The following is a 25,403-nucleotide window of genomic DNA, read 5'->3' on the forward strand; positions in this document are numbered from 1 at the left end:
AAATAACTTACAAAACTGGCAAGAGGAGCAGCACACAGACAAATAAAAATACATGAATACAGAAATACAGACTATACAAAGAAAGAAGATAAAGTGGATGGTGAGGGTGAGGGGTGGTTACTGTAGAGCTTTGGCTATCGCTGCTGCCAGGTGTTCAGCTGTTGGCTTCTCTGCAGCACAGCTGACACACAGGCCCTCTGCTGTCATAGCGTCTTGTGTAGTAGGACCAATGGCTGCAAACTGGAAACAAAAAAAGGTCAAAATGACTGAAAGTGTGATAAAGTAGATTGATCAATTTTTCAGGTGGAAGCCATACCTTGATTTGACTCAGCTGTTCACCTGACAGCTTCCGCACCACTTTTAGACAAAACTTCACTCCTGATGGACTGAAGAAAGCTATGCTGGCTGGAGCGCCCTGTGCATACAGTCAGAGATGTAGTTAACACACAAAAATACAAACGTACCCTCTAAAATGTAGTAGGAGTAGAGATTTACCTGCTCTGTGAAGTAGTTCTTTAGATTTTTCTCCAGGTCTGGATGTTCAGTTGTTTGATAGACAGTCAGCGTCTCAAGGGGAACTCCTGGAAACAAAGAAACAGATCCCCGCAGTGATAAAGGTAGTTCAATTACTATTTTATAATTAGTGTAACCCCAGTGGGAGTTTTATCACCTTGAGTTTTTAATCGAGAGGCACAACATGGGGGAATGCTTACCATTTTCCCTTAAAGCCGTGGGCAAGACTTCTCTTTTGATTGAGCCACAGGGGAAAAAAAGTGGGGGGATATTTGTGTCCTCTCCTATGATGAAAATCAGATGTAAGGTCATATTTGTTGTCAGATCAATCAATTAAAAAAAAAATTAAACTGTGAAGAATGTGAGAGTATAAAATAATAGCATACGTTCAATAATAACACGTGATAACACCTCTGCTGTCCCCGTGTCCTCGCCCAAAGGGTTCAGACCAAGATTTCGTACTGTGCAGGATCAAACACAAAAAACATGGGGATTAATATGATATGTAATGTTGATATCATGTCATGGCAGAGCAAATATTTTTAAAACAAGTAACTTTTATTATAAGTACATAATAAAAACTGACTACAAAGAGATCCAACTGTTGATGTTTACCATGAAGAATGGTGTAAAACAACATCAGGAACGTGCAGCACCTGCTCGTTCTCTAAAGACCAAATACATTCACTGTGGGTCACAGCAAACTGTCACTTGTGTACAACCTTTTTCCAAATGACTTGGGGTACTAACATCACTTCACACATTTATGTCAGCACCAGGTGCCTGCCACACTCTCCTACACTTAGCATTAATATAGGAAATGTAAACGTATAATAAGCACAATGTACAAAGATGGAGTTTTTTGTGTGACAATAACTTACCTAATGCAGCAGTTGCCTTCCCAACCACATAGATGGACTTGCTGTTCCATTTGTCTTTCGCTGAGCTATTCCACTCTGAATTAATAATTTAGGAAAGAGATTTAACATTTAATCAAACTAGAGGAAATCAATTTAAAATCTTAATTAGTGGTTAGGATATCCAGTACACAGCATTTATAGACATTTAGGCAAATACACTTCAGGGGATTAAGACCATTATATCAATGAGGTACAGGTGCAACCATTACAATATTTTTGAAGTGTATTCTTTGTATTTTCTTACCTTCCCTTCTGTCTTCTGCTTCTAAGCACATCTTCACAGCTTCCACTGCTCTTGGACTGGTAAATATGAGACCTCCGTGTTTTTCTGGCTGGAAAAGCTGATATAGAAAGTCATAGAAATGACTGAGAACACGAAACATGACATAAATGATGGAAATATTAATCTAATTCTGTAACAAGTGCACTTACCTTATCTGTCAAGGTGTTTAATGAGACAAATTTAAAAGACAGCACAGGAATTAAGGTTGCTTTATGACCATGTGATTCCAACTCCTGGGGAATAGAAATAATAGACTCAAAATTAGCAGTCAAATGAAAAGCATTAGAATATGACTACAGCTATATGTGAACTGAGCACTATTAGATGCAAGTTAATATGGCGTAAATCGCCTTTACCTTGATGTAAGGATCTGGTCCAGAATCGCCATCTCTTGGCTCTTTGAGAAGCAGTACGTGCATGTTGATACAGACCTTAAAACGCTGAATAAATAAAATTGATAAGAATACAATAGAACGACCCAGAGTGGAATATAAACGCTGCTGTCAAAGTAATGTCAGTGTGAAAAATAGCAAAAACACTGAGGACGGAGGGTGGGAATGCACAGCAAGCTAAAGCTACACCCTAAAACTGTCATATGCAGCCTGCTGATAACGATATGTAGAGTCATGATTATTGGACTGTGTCTGAGGAGCAAACAAAAGCAGGAAGGATATACTTTTCCTATTGAAAACCAATGAATGAAGCTAAAACATGTCCTCATGTGTTACTGTTTACATTAGCAAGCCACACTTGGAAGTGACAGCTGAAGTTAGCTGCACTATCTGTCAGCTTAGTAGCACCTGTTCATAATGCCTAATGACAATAAGCGACTTATTTGTCTTATTCGTTATTTACAATGCTGCAAAAGATGGTCAGAAAACAATAAAATATAGCAAAATATTGCAATAAATTCATGTACCTTGAGTTGTCCCTACAGCTGAATGCATGACGACTTCAGATACGGTTAAGAAGGGGAGACATCATGCTGTACATTTGACTAACGTCCCCAAAAAATCGAGTTATATGTAACAAGTCATATACCATTGATAGTTTAAAACACTAAAATATTTCTTTATAGTTCAACTACAGATGTATAACGTCAAAATCTTAGTTTAGGCATAGATTAAATAAATGGTCACCCCTTTTTCCAAATTGGTTTATTCCACTTCCCTAACGGTCAACTAGCCGTCATTGCGGCTCCTGTGTTGCTACAAGAAGCTGCGTGTCCACTACATGTAGAGCCGTAATGGCGGCTACAGTGTTCCAGTTTCCTCATCTAGCCTCAACTGTAACCTTTTCCCCGCCCACTCAAGTTGACACGAGTGTTGCATGTTTGCAAGCATGGCTTCATCTGCTAAGAGGCGAGCCGTAGGTTTGGGTGAAAATCCCGAGGAAAGTGACAACAGCTCCGATTTAAACCCGGAGGATGATGACGATTCTGGGGAGGACGACAGCGAGGCATCAGAAGAGGAGATAAATGAGGTAAAACAACAAACTATTCTTTCATTGTTGCATGGCCTCGCTAGCTTGCTAGTTAGCCAGCTAACACAGCTGTCGACAAAAAGGTAACAGCAGATTACTGGAAGCCACATGAGGAATATTTACTAATGCTGCTTGGCACGATTAATAAAAGTAACGTTAGATAACTAGACCAGCTGGGATATGATTTTTAAGAAGTGAAGTTACTGTATAACATGAGTTTACTCCATGATAACTTGATAGTAAGTAGGTTAACTGTGCACAACCAGAATTACTGATTCATTCAAAAAGTACATGATATAACTAGCCAATCAAAAAAGTACTTGTATTTAACTACTTTTCACGCAGGTTTCACCTGTTAACTGCTTTTTGCGTTATTGTTGTTTTACTTTCAGGAGGTAATGGTGGACTTCGAAGCCCACAACATTTCTGGCAATGACTTCAATGGCATCAAGAAACTCTTACAACAGGTTTGGGGACAGCATTTATATTTTTGCATTCATCTGATCCTCCTCATGTTATTTGTTAAGTGCCAGCTGTGCTACATGCTGATGCCACTTCTGGTTTGTTTGTTTGTTTGTTTGTTTGTGTGCAGCTCTTTCTGAAGGCTCATGTAAATACATCAGAGATGACAGATCTCATCATTCAGCAGAATCATATGGGAAGCGTCATCAGGGTGAGTTACTGAATAGGTTAGTCCACTCATCATTTTATTAAAGATGACTTTTCAGCAGTTTCACTTCTATGATATACTCGCTTTTCTTTTACTCCAGCAAGCTGAGGTGCCAGAGGACAGCGATGATGACGATCCAGATGAAGTGTTTGGCTTCATCACTATGCTCAACCTTACAGAGAGAAAGGTAACACCACTGACACACATCGAATATCAGCCTCACACACTCACTGGGATATAAGAAAATGTATACACGTGAGACCAGTTAGTTTTAAGTATCAGTGTGTGTTTGTGTCTGCTGTTGTTGGCAGGGTGTGCAGTGTGTGGAGGAGGTGAAGGAGCTGATCATGGATCAGTGTGAGAAAAGCTCGTCTCACAGCGCGATGGAACAGCTGGAGCAGATCCTTAATGACACCAGCAAGCCTGTAGGGTTACTGCTGAGTGAGCGCTTCATCAACGTACCTCCACAGATCGCCCTTCCACTGCACAAACAGCTCCAGTGAGTTTAGCCTGCCTTCTTATGCCCTCCTCACTATTTCTCTTTACGAAGAAGCATACTAGCAACTACCAGAGCAATGTGGAGTGCTTTGATGGGAACAAAGGAGTCAAGAAATGCACCACCATTCTTTTAAAATAAGGTGTTACGTTCATATAGTCTTGCAAATCTAGCATACAGCATATGCATTTTTTTAAATTCCTGATTTACACGGAGAGAATTACTACCACTGCAGCACTTGACCGCAGTTTTGCACGTGATTATAGTGCATGTGTACCCTCTAGTTTTGCCATGTTTTTATGAGTTCTCAGTCAAATATGTCGTGACTCTGCATTAAATAATCAGTCCTTATCAGTTTCATCTCAGTACACCTGAGCTGCAGCATACTGGAAGAAAATTCTAGGATTAAAGATTGCTTGTTTGTGAGGGCAGCAGACAGACTGCATTTTTATTTTTCCATTTTTTGTGGTAGTGAGAGGACATTGTCAGTGTGTTATTGGAAAGCAAAAATGTGTTGCCACTGGGGAACATTTGTTTACACATGTTTTTATCACACCATTGCATCCTGGGAGTGACACTGAATGAACATGTCTTCCTACTACCCTTTGTACCTTGTATGAACTGCTCGTTGTTGTTTGAAGCAATATGTGACCTGACAGTGCTTTGTGAAAGAATAAAAATAAATCTTTTGATAATGTAGTATGCAGAAAAATAAACTGAATGGCATTCTGTTCTCCAGGGAAGAAATCGCTGAAGCTCAGAGGACGAATAAGCCGAGTGGGAGATGCCACTACTGTCTGATGATCAGCAAGACCTGCAAAGAGGCAACCAAGAGTATTCCAGCCAGAGGACCTCCCAAAGAGGAATACATGTTTGTCAATGCAGAGGAGGAATTCTTCTACGAGGTAAATGTCTCAGATGTTACTGAAATGTTCGATAATAATTCAGGGAGCGCCTTACATATTTGGACAGTTGTATTCATGTCCAAGAAATTTGTGCAGTATTAAGTTTTAATCTGTTCTCCTTACAGCAAGCCATCATGAAGTTCCACTACTCGGTCCAGGATGACGCAGACTCCTGTTTGAGTGGAAGGTGGTCGTTCGACGACGTACCCATGAAGCCTTTCAGGACAGTGATGCTGATCCCAGCAGACAGAATGCCTGCCATTATGGACAAACTGAAAGAATACCTAACTGTGTGAACCTCACAATAAACTATGCACTCACTGAAGACCTTCAAGCTCATGGAAATGGTTCAGTACAATTTAGAAGAAAATGTTCATGTACAGTAATGCCAGTATTGTAAACCTGACATATTGTACTTATGTGGTGAGGGTTTCCTTTTTCAGCTACTTTAGAGATGTTGTTTTTACAAAGTTCTGGTTCACTTAAGACACAATGCAGAGGGAAGTAACCACATACTCTGCTAATTATATGTAACTGTTATATCATGTGAATACGATTAGAAAGACGGCACTTAGTCATGTTGTCTATAAGGACTTTTGTGTATAACAAGATTATGAACCAAGACACTTTAGGATTACAGTTCCTTTTGTATTAATGGCCAAAGCTGATTGGTTGAGCTTGTCATCCAGTCTCCACAGATGGAGAGGGGATGAGTGTGTCATCGCTTTTACTGAATAGTAAAGCTCTGTAAACTGAACTACATACAAATGAAATGTACTATTCTGCAGCTGTAGATTTTCCTTGATATCATTTGCTACAAAGTAAAATTTTCACAAATTTAATCTGGATTGTAGTTATAAAATTAAACATACAGAACTCGATATTTTTTTTAAACAAAAGCAGATTATTGAACGCAGGATATTTGTGCTAAAGCGCTGTTCTACTAGACTATTTCTAATCAAGGATTTATGTATATCTCTTGGTACTGGTGGTCAATAAATACATTATACATTTGCATGCTTTGACAAGTTTGCTTTCTTAATCTATTTAGTCTCAAATCCAGATCCTTACATAACACGTTAACCTGACGAGCAACACCGAGACCTCTGAAAAGGACAGCTTTGCATAAAAAATGAGAAGAAAATAGGTGACAAATGACTTCTTTAGCAGCATGTATATGTATCAAAGGGCTAAACCATCTCTTTGAATCTGCATCATCTTTGTTTTTTGTATCACACATGTATGTTTTTTCTTCCCTTTCACCTAAGGCAGAAGATAACATCCCCTCTGTTGCTCATTACAGTCTAAAAACCTAACTAGCTGTCAGGATACTAGCAATTTCCAGACACACAGTGTTGATGGGGAGAGCAGGAAAACTGAGGGGGCAAAAAAACACATTTTAGTGTGTCTATATACCTGCTAGACAACATTCTCAGCTCATGAAAATGTCAGGACATGGTGGAGTCAACCCTCTTTGCTAATATACATGTGACCATCAAACAACTTTTAAGCAATGTAATAAATTAATATTACAGTCTGGTTTTCATTGACTATACACATTTTACAAACATATCAATGTGGCGATAGATTACAGTGTAGGTTTTCACATTTAGAGTTTCCGTTCATTGAATCACACATCTGTCATAAGTCTGCGGCACTGCTGCACAGCTGCTGTTGGCATCACTGCTGTCAGTCGCAGCTCTTTGTTCTTTACAATTTCTTGATCTGTCTGGATCCAGCATGTCTTGCAGTATGTTTTTGCTTTCACTAGGGGGCAGATTGTAGAAGAAATACAGCGGTGCCATTTGAATGAACCTAAAATGACAACAGAATTGAGATTACTTGGGAAAGACACAAAAAAAACAAGTGATATTATGTTGAATATTTTATAAGTAACTCTACCTAAAGTCCCCACTATGCCTAACTAGTGTGGAGATTTCAAGAGGATTAAAAAGATTTAAATAAAAATTTCCCCAAATTACTCAGTTTTACTGTAATAACAAAAACAAACATGTTTTTCTCATCAATATGGTACAAAACAACATAAACCCCCAAGAACTCAAATATAATCTGCTTGTACACATGGCATATCTGACAGTGATGTTGACTTACACTTGAGCGGAAATTTCAGAGACTGTTCTCATGCAGTTGTTCTCTGACAGCGTGTACTCGTGGAAAACAACCCACTCTGGCAGTCCCAGCTTGTGAGACTGGGCCCCGTAGCTGGAGAGCGGGTGCACCTGGGCCATGTGCTTGTGTGTCAGAATGAAGTAATTTCCTGATCCGTCCACATCTCGAGCAATCTACAAACAGGAAAATGTAACAGCGAGACAACACGGTGGAATGTTTTTATAAAAAGGGTGCTGGGAAATTGAAAAGAAGTAAAACCAGGAAATTGCTTCAAATATCTTTCAGGTTCTACATACCTGCATGAAGAACCCAGCCAGGAGAGCTCTTTTGATGTTGTGGGTGTTGGTCTTGGTTCCAAAGGACGGTTCGGAGATGGGGAGCTCAATCCTGTTCAGGGTGTCAGTCAACTCTGATCTAATGGCCTCAGCTGTCTTCAGGGCAGAATGATCTAGGTAGTAGTCCTGGCACCACTTTTCAGCACTGAAGTCTGTGGAACATAACACATTGCATACAACGAAGCTTTCTCAAAATCAGGCATGCCTTAATTTATTATTATTTTTTTTTTATTAAAAACAACACTACTAATTAATAATATAACAATTTGGTGTTCAGAAATCGAGCCACTGTATGGAAACTACTTAAACTGAACTCTACATCATGTTTAGCTATGATTAGCTCAATGATAATACAATTTAGACACTTTTCTGTTGATTTAACTTTTAGTCTCTTACTACAGTCAATTGTGAATGGATGGAAGCATCACGGTCTGCAAAATGGTTTGTTTTAACCTACGATGTCAAGCCAAGATATGTCCTTCCACATCACAAGGACTGCTTATGAAAATCAGGAGACATGATGAAGATTTCAGCTTGTGTTAAATTAGTGCTCCTGCTTTATAGCCTTGTCCAGAATAAACCCCATGTTTCAGTCCTTTTTGTTCATGTTATCAGGCTTTCCTCAAAATGTCTACTATAAACACTCTTTTTTTAAAAGGGATAATGGGAAACACAAATTTTAAAAATCTCTCATATAAATTTGTCTATGATTCTTCTGTTTCTAAATCCTTGTAAAGTGAAATGTAAAGCATTTTGAAACTGCCTCTGTGTGTGCACTGTGCTCTGAATACCTCGGGATGATGATACAAGGCTCAAGTGTAACAAAAAACCTAATTTGTTTTGCTGCCACAGTGAAGAATAGATTGAGAAACTGCAGTATGGATGCATCACGGTCTGTGCGTCACACTGTCTCGCAGCATATTTGAAAATGTTCTCTGTGGCTGTAGATTGGTTGTGTTCACTGATGAGTCTTACATTGTTCTCTCTGACTTTGTTTGAAGGCATTGTAGATGTTAATGAGGGTGAAGTGATCGCCTTCAGGGTGCTGGAATTTTCTGTGACACTGGACTGCCTCATGTGTCATACCAGCAGGTGGCTCCAGGAAGCAGCTTGGCGCTAAAAGACAAGAACCAACGAGGTCAACATCACTGAGACAAGCCACTCTTACCAAAGACCATCTGGTTCAGTGTCTGAGAGAAACTGCTTTCTACAGATGAGCTGTCCATATGGTGAATCTAAGAACCAATCAAATGATCTGCACTCAACAAATTACTAGCTGAAAATGAACACATGGCACAAACATACCTGATAGCATCGCTGCGATCGTCAACATCTCACTCACGCAATCAAATTCGCAGGACGCTAGCAGAGCTTTGGCCATCTGAGGGTCCAGAGGGATTTCAGACATTATGATCCCTATCTCAGACAAATTGCCATCGTCATCTAAAGCTGCGAGGTAATCCAGCTCCTCCAAGGCCTGCATGAGACCCTCTGGATCTGCACCAAGGAACAAACCAACATTAGAGCATGCGTGATTCATAAATTCGACAAATCAAACAAGAATCCATATAGTGCAAATTGGAAAGGCTATCACAATAATTTGAAAGATGCTTTAAAGACAAGTCCTATACTTAGTGGCTGTTCATATCCCACATAACTTTTCAACTTCTGCAGGAATATAGAGATATTTCAGCGCCTTTAGCTTGTACTTCCTCTTCATTGTACCAGCCTGACGCTGCCCTAATGACACATGTTGTGTAATCGTTAATGAGCTGGCCTCTTTTAGCCTGTTCTGTTCTGTCCATGTTAGGGTGGGTTAAAACTCAGACAATGGTTAGTAGCAGGGTCCTGTCAGCTCGGCTAAATCATGGTTGACTGACCCCAAACAGCTACACAGAGCAAATATTCATCCATACTAACTCTCGCCAAAAAAAACCCCTCAATATACACCTTTCTGGCTGTCTTTTAGGGTGAGAGAGATGCTGTCAGTGGGCATCACTGACCCAAAAATATAAAATGCTTGTAATCATGTTGCGACAGTACTGTAACTTCACCTGGTCTGTCAATGAAATCACACTGTCCGAGGCCACCTATCTCCATCCTTTTTAGGAAAAGGACTGTTGATGTAATGTTGGACTCCAAAATCTGTGGGGATCTCTCTGCAGGAAGCTGGCTGTCCTCTGGATATAGGCAGAAGCATTTACCTGAGAAATAAAGTGAACTAAAAATCAGGAAAGCAAAAAGCTGATTCACTTAATTGTGGTTGTGCATGAAGTGATTTGATTAACTGATGTTGGAAAGTCATTATTATAATCAAGATTCCTGGATGTTATACCATATCTGACTTTACCATTGACTTTGAAAACATCAGAAAGGAACCTTTTTCAACTGATAGCAGACGTACCTGTTGGTCCAGAGATCTGCTTGCGTACATCTGCCTGGAATTGACTAATGGTCCTCAGCACCTCTGAGTTGGCTCTTATTCTTGGATTGTACACCTACAAAGTCCAAACCACATGCCATTTAAAATCAGCATATTGCTCATTTAAGGTCGATATGTCCTTTTGGAAATAACTCACCATTTTTTTCTGGACTCCTGTGTCGATGACAAAGTTAACAGACTCTGCCGCCCACCACATATCCTCCCCCTGTTGGGTAGAGAGGAAAACCCTCCTTGACCCCCTGGAGCCTGGTTGCTCGGTCAAGCTAGGCAGCAGCCCTCCCTGGCCTGGGCACAGGACCACAGGCACCATCTGGCCAAGCTCTGCTCCCAGCCTGGTGCACTCTCTCTGGAGGATGCTGAGGGCACAATGAACCTCCTGCAGAAGAGATTACAAGCAAAGTAGGAGAAGTAGGAGTTTGTTAAGCCAGCCTCAGGCACCAGATTTAGAACTGCAAGCTTTGGTTGGATGAAACCACTTGTGAAAAATGTATTAACAATCTCTCACCTCAGCTGAGGCAAAGAACACAACAATATCTCCATCCTCTTTGGTACGATGGATCTCCAGCACCAGTCTCAGTGCTGAGTAGAAGTAGTCCTTGTTGCCGCTGTTGCTGTGGACCACCTCAGCAGAACATGAGGCCTCCAGACTGATGAGCGGAACGCTGACGTAGTGGCTCAGCAGCTTATCAGTCATGGGCGGGACGGCGAGGACCACCACTCTGAGCTCAGGCCTCTGCAGCAGGATGTCCTTCAGGAGACCCAACAGTATGTCTGTGCTAACTGTCCTCTCGTGGGCCTGGTCGATAATAATGACCCCGTAGTGTTCCAGAAAAGGGTCTGACATCATCTCTCTCAGCAGCATGTCGTCAGTGCAGTACCTGAGTAATAAAGGCCATCACAGGGGTTAATAGTAGAGGTATGAGAAAGCGAGATTTTTTTCTGAACAGCAGCCATAAGGGGCACCTGCAGGATAAACTTTTCTCAAATTTTCTTGACCTTTAAAGAGATCATTGGGCAAACAGATTGAGTGGAATTGAACCACAATTAGCCCCTGCTGAGGCCTGATATGTTTACCTGTTGTTTTACTTTTGTGATAAAACCATTGAAAGTTGTATCTAAGACATGCTAAAGCACAGTGTAACAGTGGCACAAGTAGAGAGACGTCAAAGTCAGCAAACTGACTCAGTGATGTCTGTTACACAGCAACATCTAACTACAGTTTGCTAACATTAGCCACCACAAGCTATTGGTCATACCAGACCAAGTAAAACCCCTGAGTGTATTGAACTGAGAAGGAGTGTGTTTTTGCATTTAAATGAAAAGTTTCAAAAGTTACACAGGCTCGCTTTAAGTCAAGACCATACTGGGAAAATGCTGTACATATAACATGTCATGACATCATGAGTATGGATGCAGGCATTGTTTACAAAGTGCAATGTGTGAAAGGTGACATTTAAGGGCTGATCAATATCAATTAAATGATAGAATGTGTCAGAAATTTGTGAAAAATGTCCACCACAAGTTCCCAGAGCCTAAGTAGTTGTTATCAAGTATGTTGTTTTGTTTGACTAAAAGTCCCAAACCAACTGAATATATCAAATTTATATTATTTATAAATGACATGAAACAGAGAAAAGCAGCAAATTCCCACATTGGAGGCTGGAACAAGTGTATGTTTTGGCTTTTTGGTCAACTTTCTTTGTTATTTAAGAATTCACATTCAATCCTAAAAGGTGATATTGTGACTCTGGAACAATAAGATTTCAGTTTTTTGATATCAGGCAACGGGCATAATTGCCTATGGCTTGAAAGTTGCCCATTTTATCTAGACTGAGGCAGAATCCTCACAGGGAGTTTGTGTGTGACATTCACAACACGCCTCAATGGATGAGTTAGAAGCACAGACAAGGAGAAGATTAAGAGTGACAGCGATAGCTTGTGAATGATATTAAAGTGTCATTCAAGTGTGATGCTGCTGGCTGTGAAACAGATGGACTAAGATCTCGTCAACAGACCTCAGAACAGTGTCGGAGGAGCAGCACGTCTCCAGAGTGATGGTGTAACCCACTTCATGGCCTATGTTGACGTCCATTTCATCAGCCACACGTAAGGCCAGGTCTACAGCCTGCTGCCTGTTGGTCTGTGTGCACACTACCATGCCGTGCTGGTACTGGGCAGACAGGCAGAACTCTGCACACCACTGTGGGATCTGAAAGAGAATAATCACTGAATGTTGTTCAACTGTTGTTATATGTTTTGACAGTAAAACATACTTCACACTACCAATCCTCCATAAAACATTAAACAACAGATCATCTTCTTTTCACACCAACTTAGTTTTCAATGGGTGAACATGCTTTCAGGATTGTACCAACAGCTTTTGTTTAAGCACACAGTAAAACAAACAGTGACAGGAGATATCCTATGGTATTATCGCTCATAATGCAAAATTGCTTGGGCAGCATGTGGCGGCTCCAGCGGATCAGGGCTTAGCAGCAGGAGGTCCCCTACCCTGCTGGAGCTTTTGTGCAGCCTAACTGTCAGGCGGGCAGGCTGGGGCTCGGCACACAACAGCATCTGCTGAGCTGGGCAGCTAGTTCACATAATGGTGAACACTCACTGCATGAACCACTAGTTCCATTACATGTCAAAGTAAAAATATTCAATAGAAAAGGCTGTATTGTTGGACATGGCAACACAACTCAAAGAATGTACTTCACATTTAAATCAAATCAAGAGGAGCAGACTTCTCAATTTTCTGTTGACTGAATAGATTAAACTGAGCACATGGCAACAGCAACTACAGCTGCAGCAGGTCACACAAATTGGGTTATGCTTTGGTATTTGGATCCAGTCTGAAGGGAGTCAAAATGTCCCTGAACTGAGAAAATTGAAAAGTAAAGGGAAATGCACTATTATTTAGCTCCTAATAGAGGCATATTTATCTATCTATCTATGTATGTAGCTGCATCCAATTGAATTTCACTGACACAAGTTGAATGTGAAATATTCTTTAATAAACTCTGTCTGAAAGATTTGACACTCCTTCTTTCCTAGTCAAGTATTATTTTTTGAACTTGTAGACTCACTTGTGTACTCCTCCCAGTCTTTGCTGTCCCAGACACAACAACCAGTTGGTTGTTTACCAGAGCATCCTCAAATTCGCACCTGACCTTCCAGACCGGCAGAGTCTTCCTCTCTTTTAGTAATTTGTAATAACGTGAGGAAAAGGGCAATCCGTCGAACTGATTTAACTCCAACTCATCTCCAAAGACAAGTGCATCTTCCCCAGGACATTCTTCACTTTCAGGGTAAATGTCTGGCTCCGCTGAATTATTTTCCTCCGACATGACATGTATATTTGTTAATCCCAATGAGAGCGCAAATGGTTTCTACTCCACCAGATACGGGTCCATTCGGTTGTTTTTTTTTTAATCGTAAATAATCAAAAACCGATTAAGCATGCATGTCCATCCAGTCTATACAACATCATATATTCGCGCCCTTGGACGGAGAAGATGATAAATGCTCAGCTTCTTAATTGCTAAAACTATATTTATTAAGCGGTTCAAAGTTTGAAGTTGTTCTGTTTGGGGCTGTCTGACGCGCAGTGCGCACCGGTGCGCAATTTCTCCCCAGCATGGCTTCACACGTGTTTTGATTTGCATAGGGCTTTCACATCCACCACTGAGCATGAGCTTGTCATAATCGCTTGATTATCCCAGTGATAACGTGTTAAGTAGTGACGACGCACAAACTGTGAGTGTTATCAGCAGTGCGAATATCGTCAAATATGATCTTTCTTTTTCTATGTCATGTTTTTTTTTTTTTTTTTTAAATATGACATATGATATGGGATACTCATAGTATATGAAACCAAATGTGGTGGAGTTTTATTTCAAGTTTTAATTGTTGACTTTTTGTTGGATGTGAAGCACATGATAGGATTACTTGCACTCACCTCTCAAACACTCACCAAATTCATTCACTTTTAGCAGGCTGCAGCTTCCCCACAGGGGGAGCTGTTCAGCCATTCAACCAAAAATTCATTTGTCTTAACCTTACTTGAGGTCAATAAAGCTTGTTTAGGCTCTTAACCATCAGGCAATGTCTCAACTCTACTGTCTGTAGAAATTGTCTCTTGTAGTGAGTAAAAACAGACATTTAACTAATTTCAATTCAAATACTGAGCACTTGAGACAGAGATTATTCTGCCTACATTGCTTATTTCTTTTTATTGTTTTTGGCTTTTGCATCCCAACCCCTTCCCTTTTTGTTTTTAGCCAAATATAATCTGTTCAGAACTGCTCTCCTGGCCTCTCCAGACTAGTCTCTATGTTCAGCATACAATATGTTCCAAACAGCTGAAAAAAACCTGACATTTTGCAGGTTTCATTTGTAAAACATAAAACCTTGACTTACACAGAAACTGCAGCCATGCCTGCAGGTGGTACAAGCATCAAACATGCAACAGCTCTTCACTTTTCCTGCATATTGATGGCACACATCAGCACATGTACATCTGTTACTTTTCTTGCCCGTAAGTGAAACAGTTTGGACTGGTACAGCTGGTCTGAAACTGCTGGAGTTGCAATTCTTTAATTAGATCTCATCAGTGAAACTCTGTGCCCTTGTTTTTGTATGGACTTGCTTCGATTAATCATCAGCAGAGTTTTTCACACTGGTTTTTTAAAGCATCTTTTTGATCTCCTCCCCCAGCTTTCACAGTCTGCAATGCCATAACTAATTGAAGCAGCATTGTCTGGCAAATTGCTTTTAGACAATGGCTCAGACTGTCGAAATTAACTCGGTGCCAAATGGTTAAACCAATTAGAAAACTCAAACGTCTCTAAAAAAAAAAAAGGACTGCTGTTAAATGTTAAATTACACTTATTATTGTATTGAGTGTTCAACCTTCTGGTTGCTATTTGGCTCAAACATGAAAGAAATTTGGCTCAAACATGAAAGAAACGTCAGCTGCTCTTTAAAAAAGGGTATTTTTTGTAGATACTCTGAAGTTGTGTTTTTAAAATTTGATACTGTATGAAATATGTCTTTGTATTCTCAAAAAGTAGGACTTCAGGAGGGAAAGCGCTGTTGTCAGTGTGCGCCTGTAGACTGTGCTTTCAATTTTAACATTCAAAAGAGCTTTTACAAATAATAAAGGTTCCTCTCATATAATATTCTCTTTACACAATGCCAGTCTTGCTGAAAACGTGCAAACGTGAGTACCTTGCACCAAAATCAATAACAAAAATGTTCTTCAGTGTTTGAAAAACAGTTTTACTAATACTGCTCGGGTGTTCAAAATACCATGACCAGACACTGACACTTTAAGTGTTTACTTTACATATGACGTATCAAACATTCATCATAAAAAAGCATTCTCCATGAAGATGTGTTCACCTGTAACACAACATACAAGGAACATATGGACATAACGTACAGTCAGGCGGCCAAACACAAATACTGTCTATTAGTACATGGACATACAGCGTTGAAAAAGCAAAGAAAACAAAGCAATTGAATGTAAAACTAGTGCATTATTAAAAATAGAACGGTATCAAAAGTAACAAAAGTCCAAAGTTCAGTACATGTCAGTTTGAAGCCTACATATTCGTGAACGAGAGCTAAAGGAAATGTTGCTCAGTGTGAATGTACATATGCTGCATTGCAATCCAGTAAAACATCTGCAAAAATAATAAAACACCATTCAATTACCACATCTGATTTATGTAGGATTTTGTAGATTGGTTTTAAAATACTAATCTCAATAGCCAAAGTAAAAAGGTACAAAAAATAGAAAATGAATAACTGCTGCACATAACTACACTGTTTTGCATGATTGGTAGCTCAGCACTGAGTAACCACTAGACTACATTTCAGTGGCAGAAAGAAATCTAGAAATGTGTCCTTGAAAAGGAAATATGTACTTTCCCCTCTCAGAAAAACATGCTTGTTGATCCAGAAACCACACAGTGCCTCCATGAAGCCTTTACAGCCACTGCTGGTAAGAATGTCCTTAGTGATGCCATGATTTAATAACAGAGTTTCACACAGAGTCCTTGGTGCAGAAAGGCATAGAGGGAAATACTCAGAAACACACATGACCTTTAGCAGAGCAATCTTTCAGAGTTTATTCTCTCTGAGGGATGAATGCTTCCTTGATCTGGGCTCATTTTAGATCTATGTTGAGTTCATACCTCAGTACTTGGTTGGATCCCTCCAGTGAGTTTCTTGGGTCTTGTTAATGAAAAGGAAATGGCAAATCAGTGACATTTCACAATTTAACCAGTTGCCTTTCCAAAATATAAATGAAGAAGAAACAGACCCGCATTTCAGTTGTCTGTGAAAGACCAGACCCTCTTCCCCAAATATCCAGACAATGCTTCAGTTGTGTAATCATCATTGCAGTAATATCATGGCAGAGTGTTTGTGTTCTTTTTCTGCCTTGTCAGACAGGCTCAAAGCTGCTACAGTGAGCATTACCCTTAAAAAAAAAAAAAACTACAAGTGTTCCCGGAGGTTTTATCTGTTCTCATTTGTCATTGCACAGTACTCTTTTTCATCTCCTCCTATAGTATACAGAACAGAATCATAATGTAAAGGGTTCCCTTCATTAAAACACAATTCATTTCATTTCAACATTTTTGCAAATCACAATTTCACAGATTGGCTTAAAAAAAAAAAAAAAACTCCTGTCACTCTCCTTGACAAAAATCAGCTGATATGACAAAAAACAAATTGTGGAATTGATGAGAACAACTAATTAAAAATTCTAAGTTGCTACCGTGTAGAAAAAGTGTCTGGCACAGTGCACTGCGTGGCAATAAATACAGAATATAAATACTTTACATGTACCTGAGCTCAGACTCGTAGCACCATTCAGAGACAGAGCACCAAAGGGACACGGCAGATCTCCTGATTCAAAAACTCAGAGAAGCCACCATCTTTTTAAGGTTTTCAGAGTTTTCATAGTGCAAATTTTTAGTGTCTTATCACAACAATGTCCCTTGCGGCCAAAGTCTCAGCTGCTGTACTTGACGTTGGCAATTATGCAAGGCTTTGGTAGTGTTGGAGGTTGCTTGGGACTGGGTCTAAATGAGGGAGAAAAGCAAAAATAATGTCTCAGTGAATGATATTAGAATTGAATTTGTTTTAGAATTAATCTGGTGAATGCTAGAGCTCACCTATCCGGGTGTCGGACAGGGCGCGCAGGTCTGGGTACACCAGGTATTGGTGCAGGGCCACAAACAACAGACGACCCTTGGATTACAGTGTGGCCCCGCACTACAGAGGGACTTCGCCCCAGACGAGAGCTCCTTGGATCAGCAGGAAGGGGCTTCTGAGGAGGACTGGGCTTCTCCAACTCCTGACAAAGAACAGATACAACAAAATAATTACTAAGAATCTCCACCAGGTGGCACTCACACGCAGACAATTACAGCCTATACATGCTGGTTGTGTCCTCGTCTTTCAGGCATCCCCCATGCAACTTGCAATGAGACGAGCTGTCATGTGGTTTTAATCTTCTCTCGAAGACTGAGGTCATGATAAAGGCCTGCTACCTACTCCCCATCTGGTCTCCATTCACTTCCTCCTTGTCTCCTTAGTTGTAGAGAAGCCCCCTCAAACATCACAGAGAGGAAGGGGCCAAAAAGCCGAACCTCAGACTTTACCCATGGAATTGGGTCTGACAATTCAAAACATCACCCCTTTGTCAAAGTCGATGCACTAATCTAATGTTTTCATTGAAAACTAGAATTCTTTATACTGTCAGTGAAGTCTTTATTGCAGGATATGTCTCCCATTTGCATCCATAAGGTCAAGTATTAGCACTGCAACTGCTCCATCATGTTGACAGCCAATACTGTCAAGCAATGTGGTCAGCTCGAGCTCCATCCGAAAACATCAGAACAGTTGTATAGTATACTACTAAAGTGAAATGCATAAAAATGAAAAAAGAGCATGTCAAATAAGGTGATTAATAGGCAAAAAGTTTACTGTAGCGTCAGCTTAGAATAAATTGAACCCAAATCTCACAAGTCTGTCTAAAAACCGGCTGGCTCCATCAGGTTAAGCTTACCATAGGACAATGCTTCCATGCCCCCAGCAGAGAGCTTTCACTGTAGGGAGGGGAAAAAAAGCTTTGTCAACGTCTCGGAGCTGCCAAGCAGCTGCTAAAGATACTGGCGGTGATGTCTGCTGCCAACAGGAATCACATTCAGTTTCACACTTTGACTTTAAATAGGAGCAGCTGAGAGGGAAGATGTACTTCCTCACGTCAAAACACCGCCAAGAGCGGCTGCATTTCACCTGTTGTGCGTGTGTGTGAAACCTAGAAGGTCTGTGAAACTGAATCAAGCTGTTTTTTAAATGGCTTTGCAAATTAAAGCAAATAAGATACTTTTTTTTTTGCAACATATTTTCCATTCATGCTCTATTTTGCTTTACGCTCCTTAGTGTTGTTGTCTTCCATTTTTTGTTTGGTTTGGCTAAGCTGTCCACAAACTGCACATAACAAGTAGCGATTTAGCTAAATCTGGCATATTTACATCACAGTGAAGAATAAATAGTGTAAAAATGCTGATATACATATCACATGCTGTCATCACGTTTATTAGCTCCAAGACAAGTGTTGTGTTTTAAAGCCAGACCCCTTCTGTGACCCCTCCATTAATCTGGACAAGACTAGAATGTCATTATCTACTGTATGTAACACACCTCTAATTAGCCCGATACTTGTGTAGCATCGATTTGACCTCAGCCCCCCTGTGGTGTCATTTTCATCCCTAAAGGCTGGACTGTGATATAAATGAACTCAAAGATAGTTTCAGGCTTGAAGTGATTGCTGACCTTCAGTTTGTTATGCAAAGTGTCTTTGTGTGTGTCGCGCATATTTGATTTGGCTATTTTGTCCTTTGTATTTATGTGTTTGTTTGCATGTATGGCTGCCACTAATGATAATTTTCATTATAAAAAGGCTTGAAAATAGTAAAAAAAAAAAAAAAAAAACATCAAAATTTTCCCAGAGGCCAAGGTGATGTCTTCAAATTGCTTATTTAGTACGACCAACAGTCCAAAAAAAAATTGTATTTAGTTAACAATGGAGCCAGCAAATGCTTTCAGTTTCTGCCTTAAAAAATGAATCAATTCTTTTAAACTAATCGACTCTTTCGCTCATTATCTCTAGCCTGCCTCTGTCTCTGTCTTTTTCTCTTTTCCCCATTTCTCACTCTCTTTGGGTCTCTTTTTTCTCTCCCTTGCCCACAGGTTACAAGTCATACCGGATTAAAGGCAAATAAGAGTCTTTGAGAATCACTGAGTGAGAGGGATTTAACCCCAGGAACCTCTGGCTCTCTCTTCCCCCAACTTTGACAGCCCGCAATGCCATAACTAAACTCCACGGAATAGTAGTGGCAGCAAGTTTACCACCCTGTGATATTTGGACATACTTGCTCACTCTAGCTGCTGTTTCATCTCTCCTCCTCTTCGAAGCTGGCTCCATTTTCATTATTTATGTGGTGGTTTGTATTGTAGAATTGAAGTCTCGCTTGGATGACGCTAGCTCCCGGGTTAACTTCGTAATTTTATGAGACTGTGCATAACTGTCAACATGCATATACTTTTATAGGACACAAAAGAACCATGAAAACGGTTAACATCACAACACGAGTCTGAAGGTGCAATGACAACATCATTTTCCTGGTTAGGTATTAGAGAGTAAAAGCTCCCCAGGCCCAGTGGAGAAATTACAGTGAGGAACATCATCAAATAAAATGTTTCCAAGTGAGGGAACAGAGAACTCACTCACCATGACCATCCTGCAGGAATTATGGCGTGACGCACTGCGAAACGAAGCGCCCCTGGGTGCAACGTGGATGTGAGGTGGAGGGGCTCGGTGAGGAGGAGGCACCGGGGGTCTCGGTTGCCCAGGGCCAGAGGAGAGGGACAGGGTGAGAGACAGAGGGACAGGGTGGCTGAGGTGAACTGGAGGGCACTGGGGCAGTCTGCGCAGGCTGTGGGAGGGGTAGGGGGCCGGTGGGAGCACCGCCTCTGGCCCCCGGTTAGGAGGCTGTAGAGAGATGAAAGACAGAGCCTGAAGAGTCAGTCAGAAGAGAAACCGTCTGCTTCCTATCAGAAACAGTCATGTTAACCTCCTCCTCCTCCACCACCAATCTTCCTGATGCTGTCAAAGATGTATAAATCAAACGCTCCCACTGACCTGGTCACTATTCCCCAAGACCTCTTCAAGTAACCTATCAAAGAGAGGGGCCAATCTTTGCCACAAGCCCCCGTTGTGCCTCATTCAAAGGTGGACACAGCTAAAGAGCCCACACACACACACACACACACACACACACACACACACACACACACACACACACACACACACACACACCACTGAGACAAATCAGACCTAGAAAAGGGCCAAAATATGAGTCTGTCTGGTATTTAGACCTGGCCAGATGTGCACAGCTCAAACACACACACACAATGTAACACACACACAAAGGCACGCACGTATGCGCTCATGCGGCGGTTTAACACAGCTCCCAACAACTGGAAAATGACCTCACCTGCACTGTGCTTACATCAAACAGCCTTACATCCTTTCTCTTCTTACCACTGAGACCCAATGAAAACCACATGCTACTAACTGGAAACACCACTCTCATGGTAATGCACAACAGCTTGCCTCATTGGTGTGCCACCCTGCAGCACAAATGTCAATTCTGACACAGCTTCTCCTATTTCAGCACTCCTAACTCAATCGATCACGGGTCACTTCCCATTATAAAGCATGTCAAGGCAGTAATGGGGTAGTTAAGGCAAACAGATATGTGGGCACACAAGTCATTAGAGTAAAACTCCTGCTCTGTCTTGCAATTATCACTAACAGGATGACTTTATATCTCCAGTAAGCAATCCCATCGACATTCTTCGTGTGAGAAATGCACAGACAAATAAATTTCTCTTTTAACAGGCAGCTGTTAATGACAAGAAATGTATTCAAGTGTGGTGAACACATTGTTCACCACAGACTCCATTATCAGAACCTCCTCTGCATGTCCACATAGAGAGGGATGATTTAATTGGATTTGAATGAGCTGCCATTTGTGTGAAAACAACACGTCAATCCCGCTGAGAATGATTTGTGGTATCGCAGCAGCTGCAGCATTCTAGGAAGAATATTACAGCACGGATCAACTACTGGTGATCGGATACTGTACAAAAGTCTTGTCTATCTGCAAAACACTTCTATCTCTATGTTTGTAATGGTCCCTGAAAGATATAGTGACCTTGAAGATGGTGGCGCTGTGTGGTAGAGGTGGGGCCGGCCGAGATGGAGATGCTGTGCTGACTGACTGAGGCTGGTTAGGAGTGGATGGTCCGCTGATTGCAGCGCTTACTGATCTGGAATACAAAGGAGAAATTATATACCTCTAATTATAGACTTTATCATATTAATCAAACATCAGTTACAAAGGTAATATATTTCAAATTATACATCGAAACAAATCATACACAGTAATTGGCTTCACAGTGTGACCAATCGTAAAAATAGTCCCACAGAGCGTCTGTTTGATGATTTTTCACAAACACTGCTGCATTTAAAACCAAGCATTTTATGATTTGATTATTATGAAAAAGCACCTGAGCTTCTCAATTGGATTCTTTTTACTCGTCAACAGCAGGCCCAGTAGAGTTTTTCTCTTGATGCAGATGATCAAACCAGCTCCCAGGACAGTGAGGAGAGCCACCAGGATGCCAACTGTCAGGCTCCCACTGTCTGCTCAGAAACACACATGGAGATGATAATAAGTCTCCTCTAGCACTGAACCCGACATAGCCTGCATCTGTCAACATTTCTGCACACTTGTCATTCAGTTTTTACTGCTTTGTTGTCTAAAATTCTCTACAAACTTCCTGGACTTCTGAGGATTCTTTAAAGCTTTTAACACCAGCATTTCCTACCATAAAAACTATGGTTTTCTGCAGTTTGCACCAGTGGTATATTACTGTTGAAATGCTCAATCATTCCATGCCTGAGACCTATAACACAGAATGACCTAAACTACAATAAATCAACCATTTGATGTACTGTTGAGTTACCTGATAACCTGATGGGGCCACTGTCCACACTCCCTCCAAAACCTGCCTTGTCACAGAACGGAGGAGCCCAGTGAGCCTCGCAATGACAGTTCTTGTTATTGTTGCATACCTGCAGTATATTAAAAGGACAATTAACTGTTAGATGATCCTGAAATGCAGTCATCAGCATGCCATTTTCATGCTATGTTTGAGCATTTGCCTAACATGCCACCTCTCCTCTATGCAGCAGAGTTTATGACATTGGATTCACTTGAGTGACAACACCAGGGAGGAAACTTGATTATTCCCATTCTTGATTAATAATCAAATAATTAATCTAAAAAAAATAGCACAAAATGTCACAATCACACATCCAAGGAACAGTCTGTGACCTAAAGATGTTCAGTTCACAATGATATTAAACGGAGAAAAGAAGCAAACTACAAGCCACCACTGCTAAGGTCCATATGGCAAAGATGTCTGGTATAAAAACCAGAGCAGACTCTTTGCCTTATACCACATTGTTATAATCTCTCTCTCTCTCTCTCTCTCTCTCTCTCTCTCTCTCTCTCTCTCTCTCTCTCTCTCTCTCTCTCTCTCTCTCTCTCTCTCTCTCGTCTTCCTGCCATGCAGAGTAGAGGAATGAGGATTCCCCAGCAGGATAATATGGAGCAGGTGAGGGCCTCTTTCCAAGGCAACATCTTGATCTAATCTGTGCATGCAGGAGTACCCTCTCTCCTCGAGGAGCAACATCTTTTTATTTTTGCGAGTCAAACAGTCTTTATAGATACGTCTTAATTGAAGCTAGACAAACAATATGACCGTATAATGACTGGAGATGTTTCACTTTAAGAGGTAGTAAAAACAGTTTCCTCTCTCTGTAGTCTAGATGAAGCAACAACTTTACCAGCTGAAGCCAAAGCTTCAGGGATCTACCAGTGAATTTCAACGTAATACCCCAAAGCCACATATTTCATCTCAAACGGGACCACCCATGGACGTTTGATGGGTGGCATTTAAGAAAAATCTAATATCCATGCACCCCGGCTCAAAGTCAAACTGTGTGTCACTGCTCCCTGGTTTTGGCAAAGTAAAGTCTGGACTTCAGATTTCAACACAGTTTTTGGGACAAGGACGACCGCCTGAAAATATGATGAATGGCACTAAAAGCTGAACATAAATGAAGCCATTACATCTAATTGACTGAACCTTTCAGCATCCAGAATGATTGATTGCAAGGCATTGTAATGGCTCCCCTACCCGCTGTATGGTGAGCATTTTGAGCATATTACAGCCAAATTGAGCTTCCGCAAGAGGGAGGAATAGAATTTTAAGTAAACAGCTGAACTGGGTGGGCATTGTTTTAGAGATAGACACCTATCAAATTGTACTTCACAACACTGAAATAGTTTGAAAGCTGCTGTACTCACCCCTCGACCGCTGCACTTGGCTGAGCACTCGTGCACACCGAAAACACTGACGTTCTGACACTGACGATTCAGACACATCTGAAGCAGACAAAGACATTAAAAATTGACAGTGTGAGCTCAAAGAGCATTTCAGTAATATCTGAACCCTTTAATCTTTTAAGGGAAAAGACCAACAGATCCAGCTTGTTATTTCTTTTAATTTGCCACTGACAAACCACTTCAGCTATAAAACAGCATAGCATGAAATATAATTATGTTAACACTGGAATTTTTCAAGAATATATTAAAGACATTTTTTAAAAGTTACATGGTGTGGAATTTGGGCTCTTTAGAAGCACCCCACCCAAAAATATCCAAACTGGATGCGAAGATGAGCTTGGCAGCAGTGGGCATGGAGAGAGTAAAGCCAGAACCCTTGACAGATGAGGGTCTGAGGCTGGATCCTCCTTAAGGGTGGAGGTTTATAGAGAAGTAAATTAAGTGTAAATGGAGTAACTGTATCATTGAAGAGATCGATGGCTAATATGATGACCATTGGAAGATGCCAAATAGACTGAACAATGGTGAGTCAGTTGAGTGTCTGGTCTGACGAACGTCTAATGTGCCTTTCTCAGGCTCACCAAGACTGAAGTGACAAGAAGACACACCCTGAACAACCTCTTAGTCATTGCTTTTCACTCCACATCACTTTTTCCACTTCTTTTTCCCAGATTTTGGGCAATATTTTTATATTGCATTTTCACACAGTCTTACAGATGGATTAATTCAGATGTTTGTTCAAATTCTTTAGTAAAAGTCGTAATACAACAAAGTCAGTTGTAAATAAAGGTTCTGCATTCAGAATTGTACTAAAAGTAAAGAGGTACTTTAAGTAATAAATTGAATATATGTCAAGGTATAGGTACTATTACTGGTGGCTTAATGAATAAGAAGCATTTTAATGTTGTGGTTGGTGGTATTCTTAATCAGTTTCCTGTATATACTGATAAGTAGTATTATCTATAACAATGCATCACAAAGCTGTGTTTTTATGTTAAATATAAATGTTAAGTAACCAGTAAGTATATCTGTCAGATAACTTTAGTGGAGTAAAAAGGACAATATCTCCCTGGAATATATAGTAGAGTAGAAGTACAAAGTCACATAAAGTGGAAATACTTTGGAAATGTACCACTACCTCAAAACTGTACTTAAATATGAAATAATGTAAATAGTTATTTTGCACCACTACTAATGAGTTCGCTGCGTTGATTTGTGTGTTGCATTTCTATCAATACTGGCTGTATTTAACCATCACAGGCCCCAGATCTCACCATGTCATTTCCACACTTGGTCCCTGTCAGGACCAGGCCGGGGTCGGGCATGTCATCACCCAAGTAGACATGTGTACCGCGGCACAGTATCCTTCCCCCTTCCTGCAGGGGGATGTTTGTTTCTATGGAAACAGCATTGGTGCCAATTACTGGGCGGTTAGCTCCTCCTTGACACTGGATTTTGCCACATTTAGCGTCTCTGAAAACAGAACAAACAACAGGGAGAGTAAAAATGTGATAATTGAATAACATGTCACTCTTTTCCCAAATGTGTATATATGCAATTATTCTTCCTCTCACTCTCGCTCTCCAATTAGGGGAGCTGCAGAACACGCAGCTTGTTTGTGCTGTTTTCAGACCTCATCCTGAGAGATTTTGTAACTTACT

At 40.7% G+C, this 25,403-nt stretch overlaps 4 protein-coding genes across 6 annotated transcripts in view; 1 reads left to right on the plus strand and 3 right to left on the minus strand.

Annotated features, from left to right (window-relative positions):
• uros (uroporphyrinogen III synthase) lies at window positions 1-2,740 on the minus strand. The gene is made up of 10 exons (XM_044337114.1): window positions 2,636-2,740; window positions 2,073-2,156; window positions 1,866-1,949; window positions 1,678-1,774; window positions 1,395-1,469; window positions 900-974; window positions 714-797; window positions 496-581; window positions 317-415; window positions 1-240 (listed from the first exon to the last, which is right to left on the minus strand). The coding sequence occupies exons 2-10, from the start codon at window positions 2,133-2,135 to the stop codon at window positions 118-120; spliced, it is 786 nt and encodes a 261-aa protein (XP_044193049.1). The 5' UTR covers window positions 2,136-2,156; window positions 2,636-2,740; the 3' UTR covers window positions 1-117.
• A 225-nt stretch (window positions 2,741-2,965) lies between these two features.
• On the plus strand, window positions 2,966-6,284 carry LOC122970832 (BRCA2 and CDKN1A interacting protein). Its single transcript, XM_044337113.1, has 7 exons — window positions 2,966-3,198; window positions 3,591-3,665; window positions 3,791-3,871; window positions 3,969-4,055; window positions 4,180-4,367; window positions 5,104-5,269; window positions 5,395-6,284. The coding sequence occupies exons 1-7, from the start codon at window positions 3,046-3,048 to the stop codon at window positions 5,563-5,565; spliced, it is 921 nt and encodes a 306-aa protein (XP_044193048.1). The 5' UTR covers window positions 2,966-3,045; the 3' UTR covers window positions 5,566-6,284.
• Window positions 6,095-14,157, minus strand: dhx32a (DEAH (Asp-Glu-Ala-His) box polypeptide 32a). 2 transcript variants are annotated; one of them, XM_044337112.1, is made up of 11 exons: window positions 14,139-14,157; window positions 12,193-12,386; window positions 10,683-11,055; window positions 10,314-10,553; window positions 10,139-10,232; window positions 9,789-9,938; window positions 9,040-9,231; window positions 8,710-8,850; window positions 7,696-7,886; window positions 7,382-7,572; window positions 6,095-7,084 (listed from the first exon to the last, which is right to left on the minus strand). In XM_044337112.1, exons 2-11 carry the CDS (start codon window positions 12,333-12,335, stop codon window positions 6,892-6,894), a joined length of 1,908 nt encoding a protein of 635 aa, XP_044193047.1. In that variant the 5' UTR covers window positions 12,336-12,386; window positions 14,139-14,157; the 3' UTR covers window positions 6,095-6,891. The 2 variants fall into 2 exon arrangements, with proteins under 2 accessions (XP_044193047.1, XP_044193046.1); XM_044337111.1 differs by lacking the exon at window positions 14,139-14,157 and adding an exon at window positions 13,267-13,826.
• Window positions 14,158-15,503: 1,346 nt separating this feature from the next.
• Window positions 15,504-25,403, minus strand: part of LOC122970830 (disintegrin and metalloproteinase domain-containing protein 12-like) — a 77,017-nt gene continuing 67,117 nt past the window's right edge. Inside the window, exons 16-24 of one of the 2 annotated variants that reach the window (XR_006399335.1) lie at window positions 25,017-25,215; window positions 23,704-23,781; window positions 22,295-22,403; window positions 21,836-21,971; window positions 21,481-21,595; window positions 19,992-20,252; window positions 17,368-17,549; window positions 17,039-17,274; window positions 15,504-16,420 (exon numbers count right to left, since the gene is read on the minus strand). Coding sequence is in view for 1 of the 2 variants with exons in the window: in XM_044337110.1 (XP_044193045.1) it covers window positions 17,205-17,274; window positions 17,368-17,549; window positions 19,992-20,252; window positions 21,481-21,595; window positions 21,836-21,971; window positions 22,295-22,403; window positions 23,704-23,781; window positions 25,017-25,215 (1,150 nt within the window). In the remaining variant the exon portion in view is untranslated. Of the gene's footprint in view, window positions 17,275-17,367; window positions 17,550-19,991; window positions 20,253-21,480; window positions 21,596-21,835; window positions 21,972-22,294; window positions 22,404-23,703; window positions 23,782-25,016; window positions 25,216-25,403 lie in introns of both variants that reach the window. The other variant, XM_044337110.1, reaches the window with a different exon arrangement.

Source organism: Thunnus albacares, chromosome 20, assembly GCF_914725855.1.
Source record: "Thunnus albacares chromosome 20, fThuAlb1.1, whole genome shotgun sequence".
In the NCBI taxonomy this organism is placed as follows: domain Eukaryota; kingdom Metazoa; phylum Chordata; class Actinopteri; order Scombriformes; family Scombridae; genus Thunnus; species Thunnus albacares.

Excerpts from the sequence above, each read along its gene's own strand:
- LOC122970832 (XM_044337113.1), top strand. The coding sequence starts at position 3,046 with ATGTTTGCAAGCATGGCTTCATCTGCTAAGAGGCGAGCCGTAGGTTTG. Across the intron at positions 3,199-3,590 it reads CAGAAGAGGAGATAAATGAG|GAGGTAATGGTGGACTTCGA; the intron begins GTAAAACAACAA and ends TTTTACTTTCAG. Across the intron at positions 3,872-3,968 it reads ATATGGGAAGCGTCATCAGG|CAAGCTGAGGTGCCAGAGGA; the intron begins GTGAGTTACTGA and ends CTTTTACTCCAG.
- dhx32a (XM_044337111.1), bottom strand. The coding sequence starts at position 13,527 with ATGTCGGAGGAAAATAATTCAGCGGAGCCAGACATTTACCCTGAAAGT. Across the intron at positions 12,387-13,266 it reads AGACTGGGAGGAGTACACAA|ATCCCACAGTGGTGTGCAGA; the intron begins GTGAGTCTACAA and ends ATTCTCTTTCAG. Across the intron at positions 9,232-9,788 it reads TGATTTCATTGACAGACCAG|ATCCAGAGGGTCTCATGCAG; the intron begins GTGAAGTTACAG and ends TCCTTGGTGCAG.
- uros (XM_044337114.1), bottom strand. The coding sequence starts at position 2,135 with ATGCACGTACTGCTTCTCAAAGAGCCAAGAGATGGCGATTCTGGACCA. Across the intron at positions 798-899 it reads ATCACGTGTTATTATTGAAC|GAGAGGACACAAATATCCCC; the intron begins GTATGCTATTAT and ends TTTTCATCATAG. Across the intron at positions 582-713 it reads CACGGCTTTAAGGGAAAATG|GAGTTCCCCTTGAGACGCTG; the intron begins GTAAGCATTCCC and ends CTTTGTTTCCAG.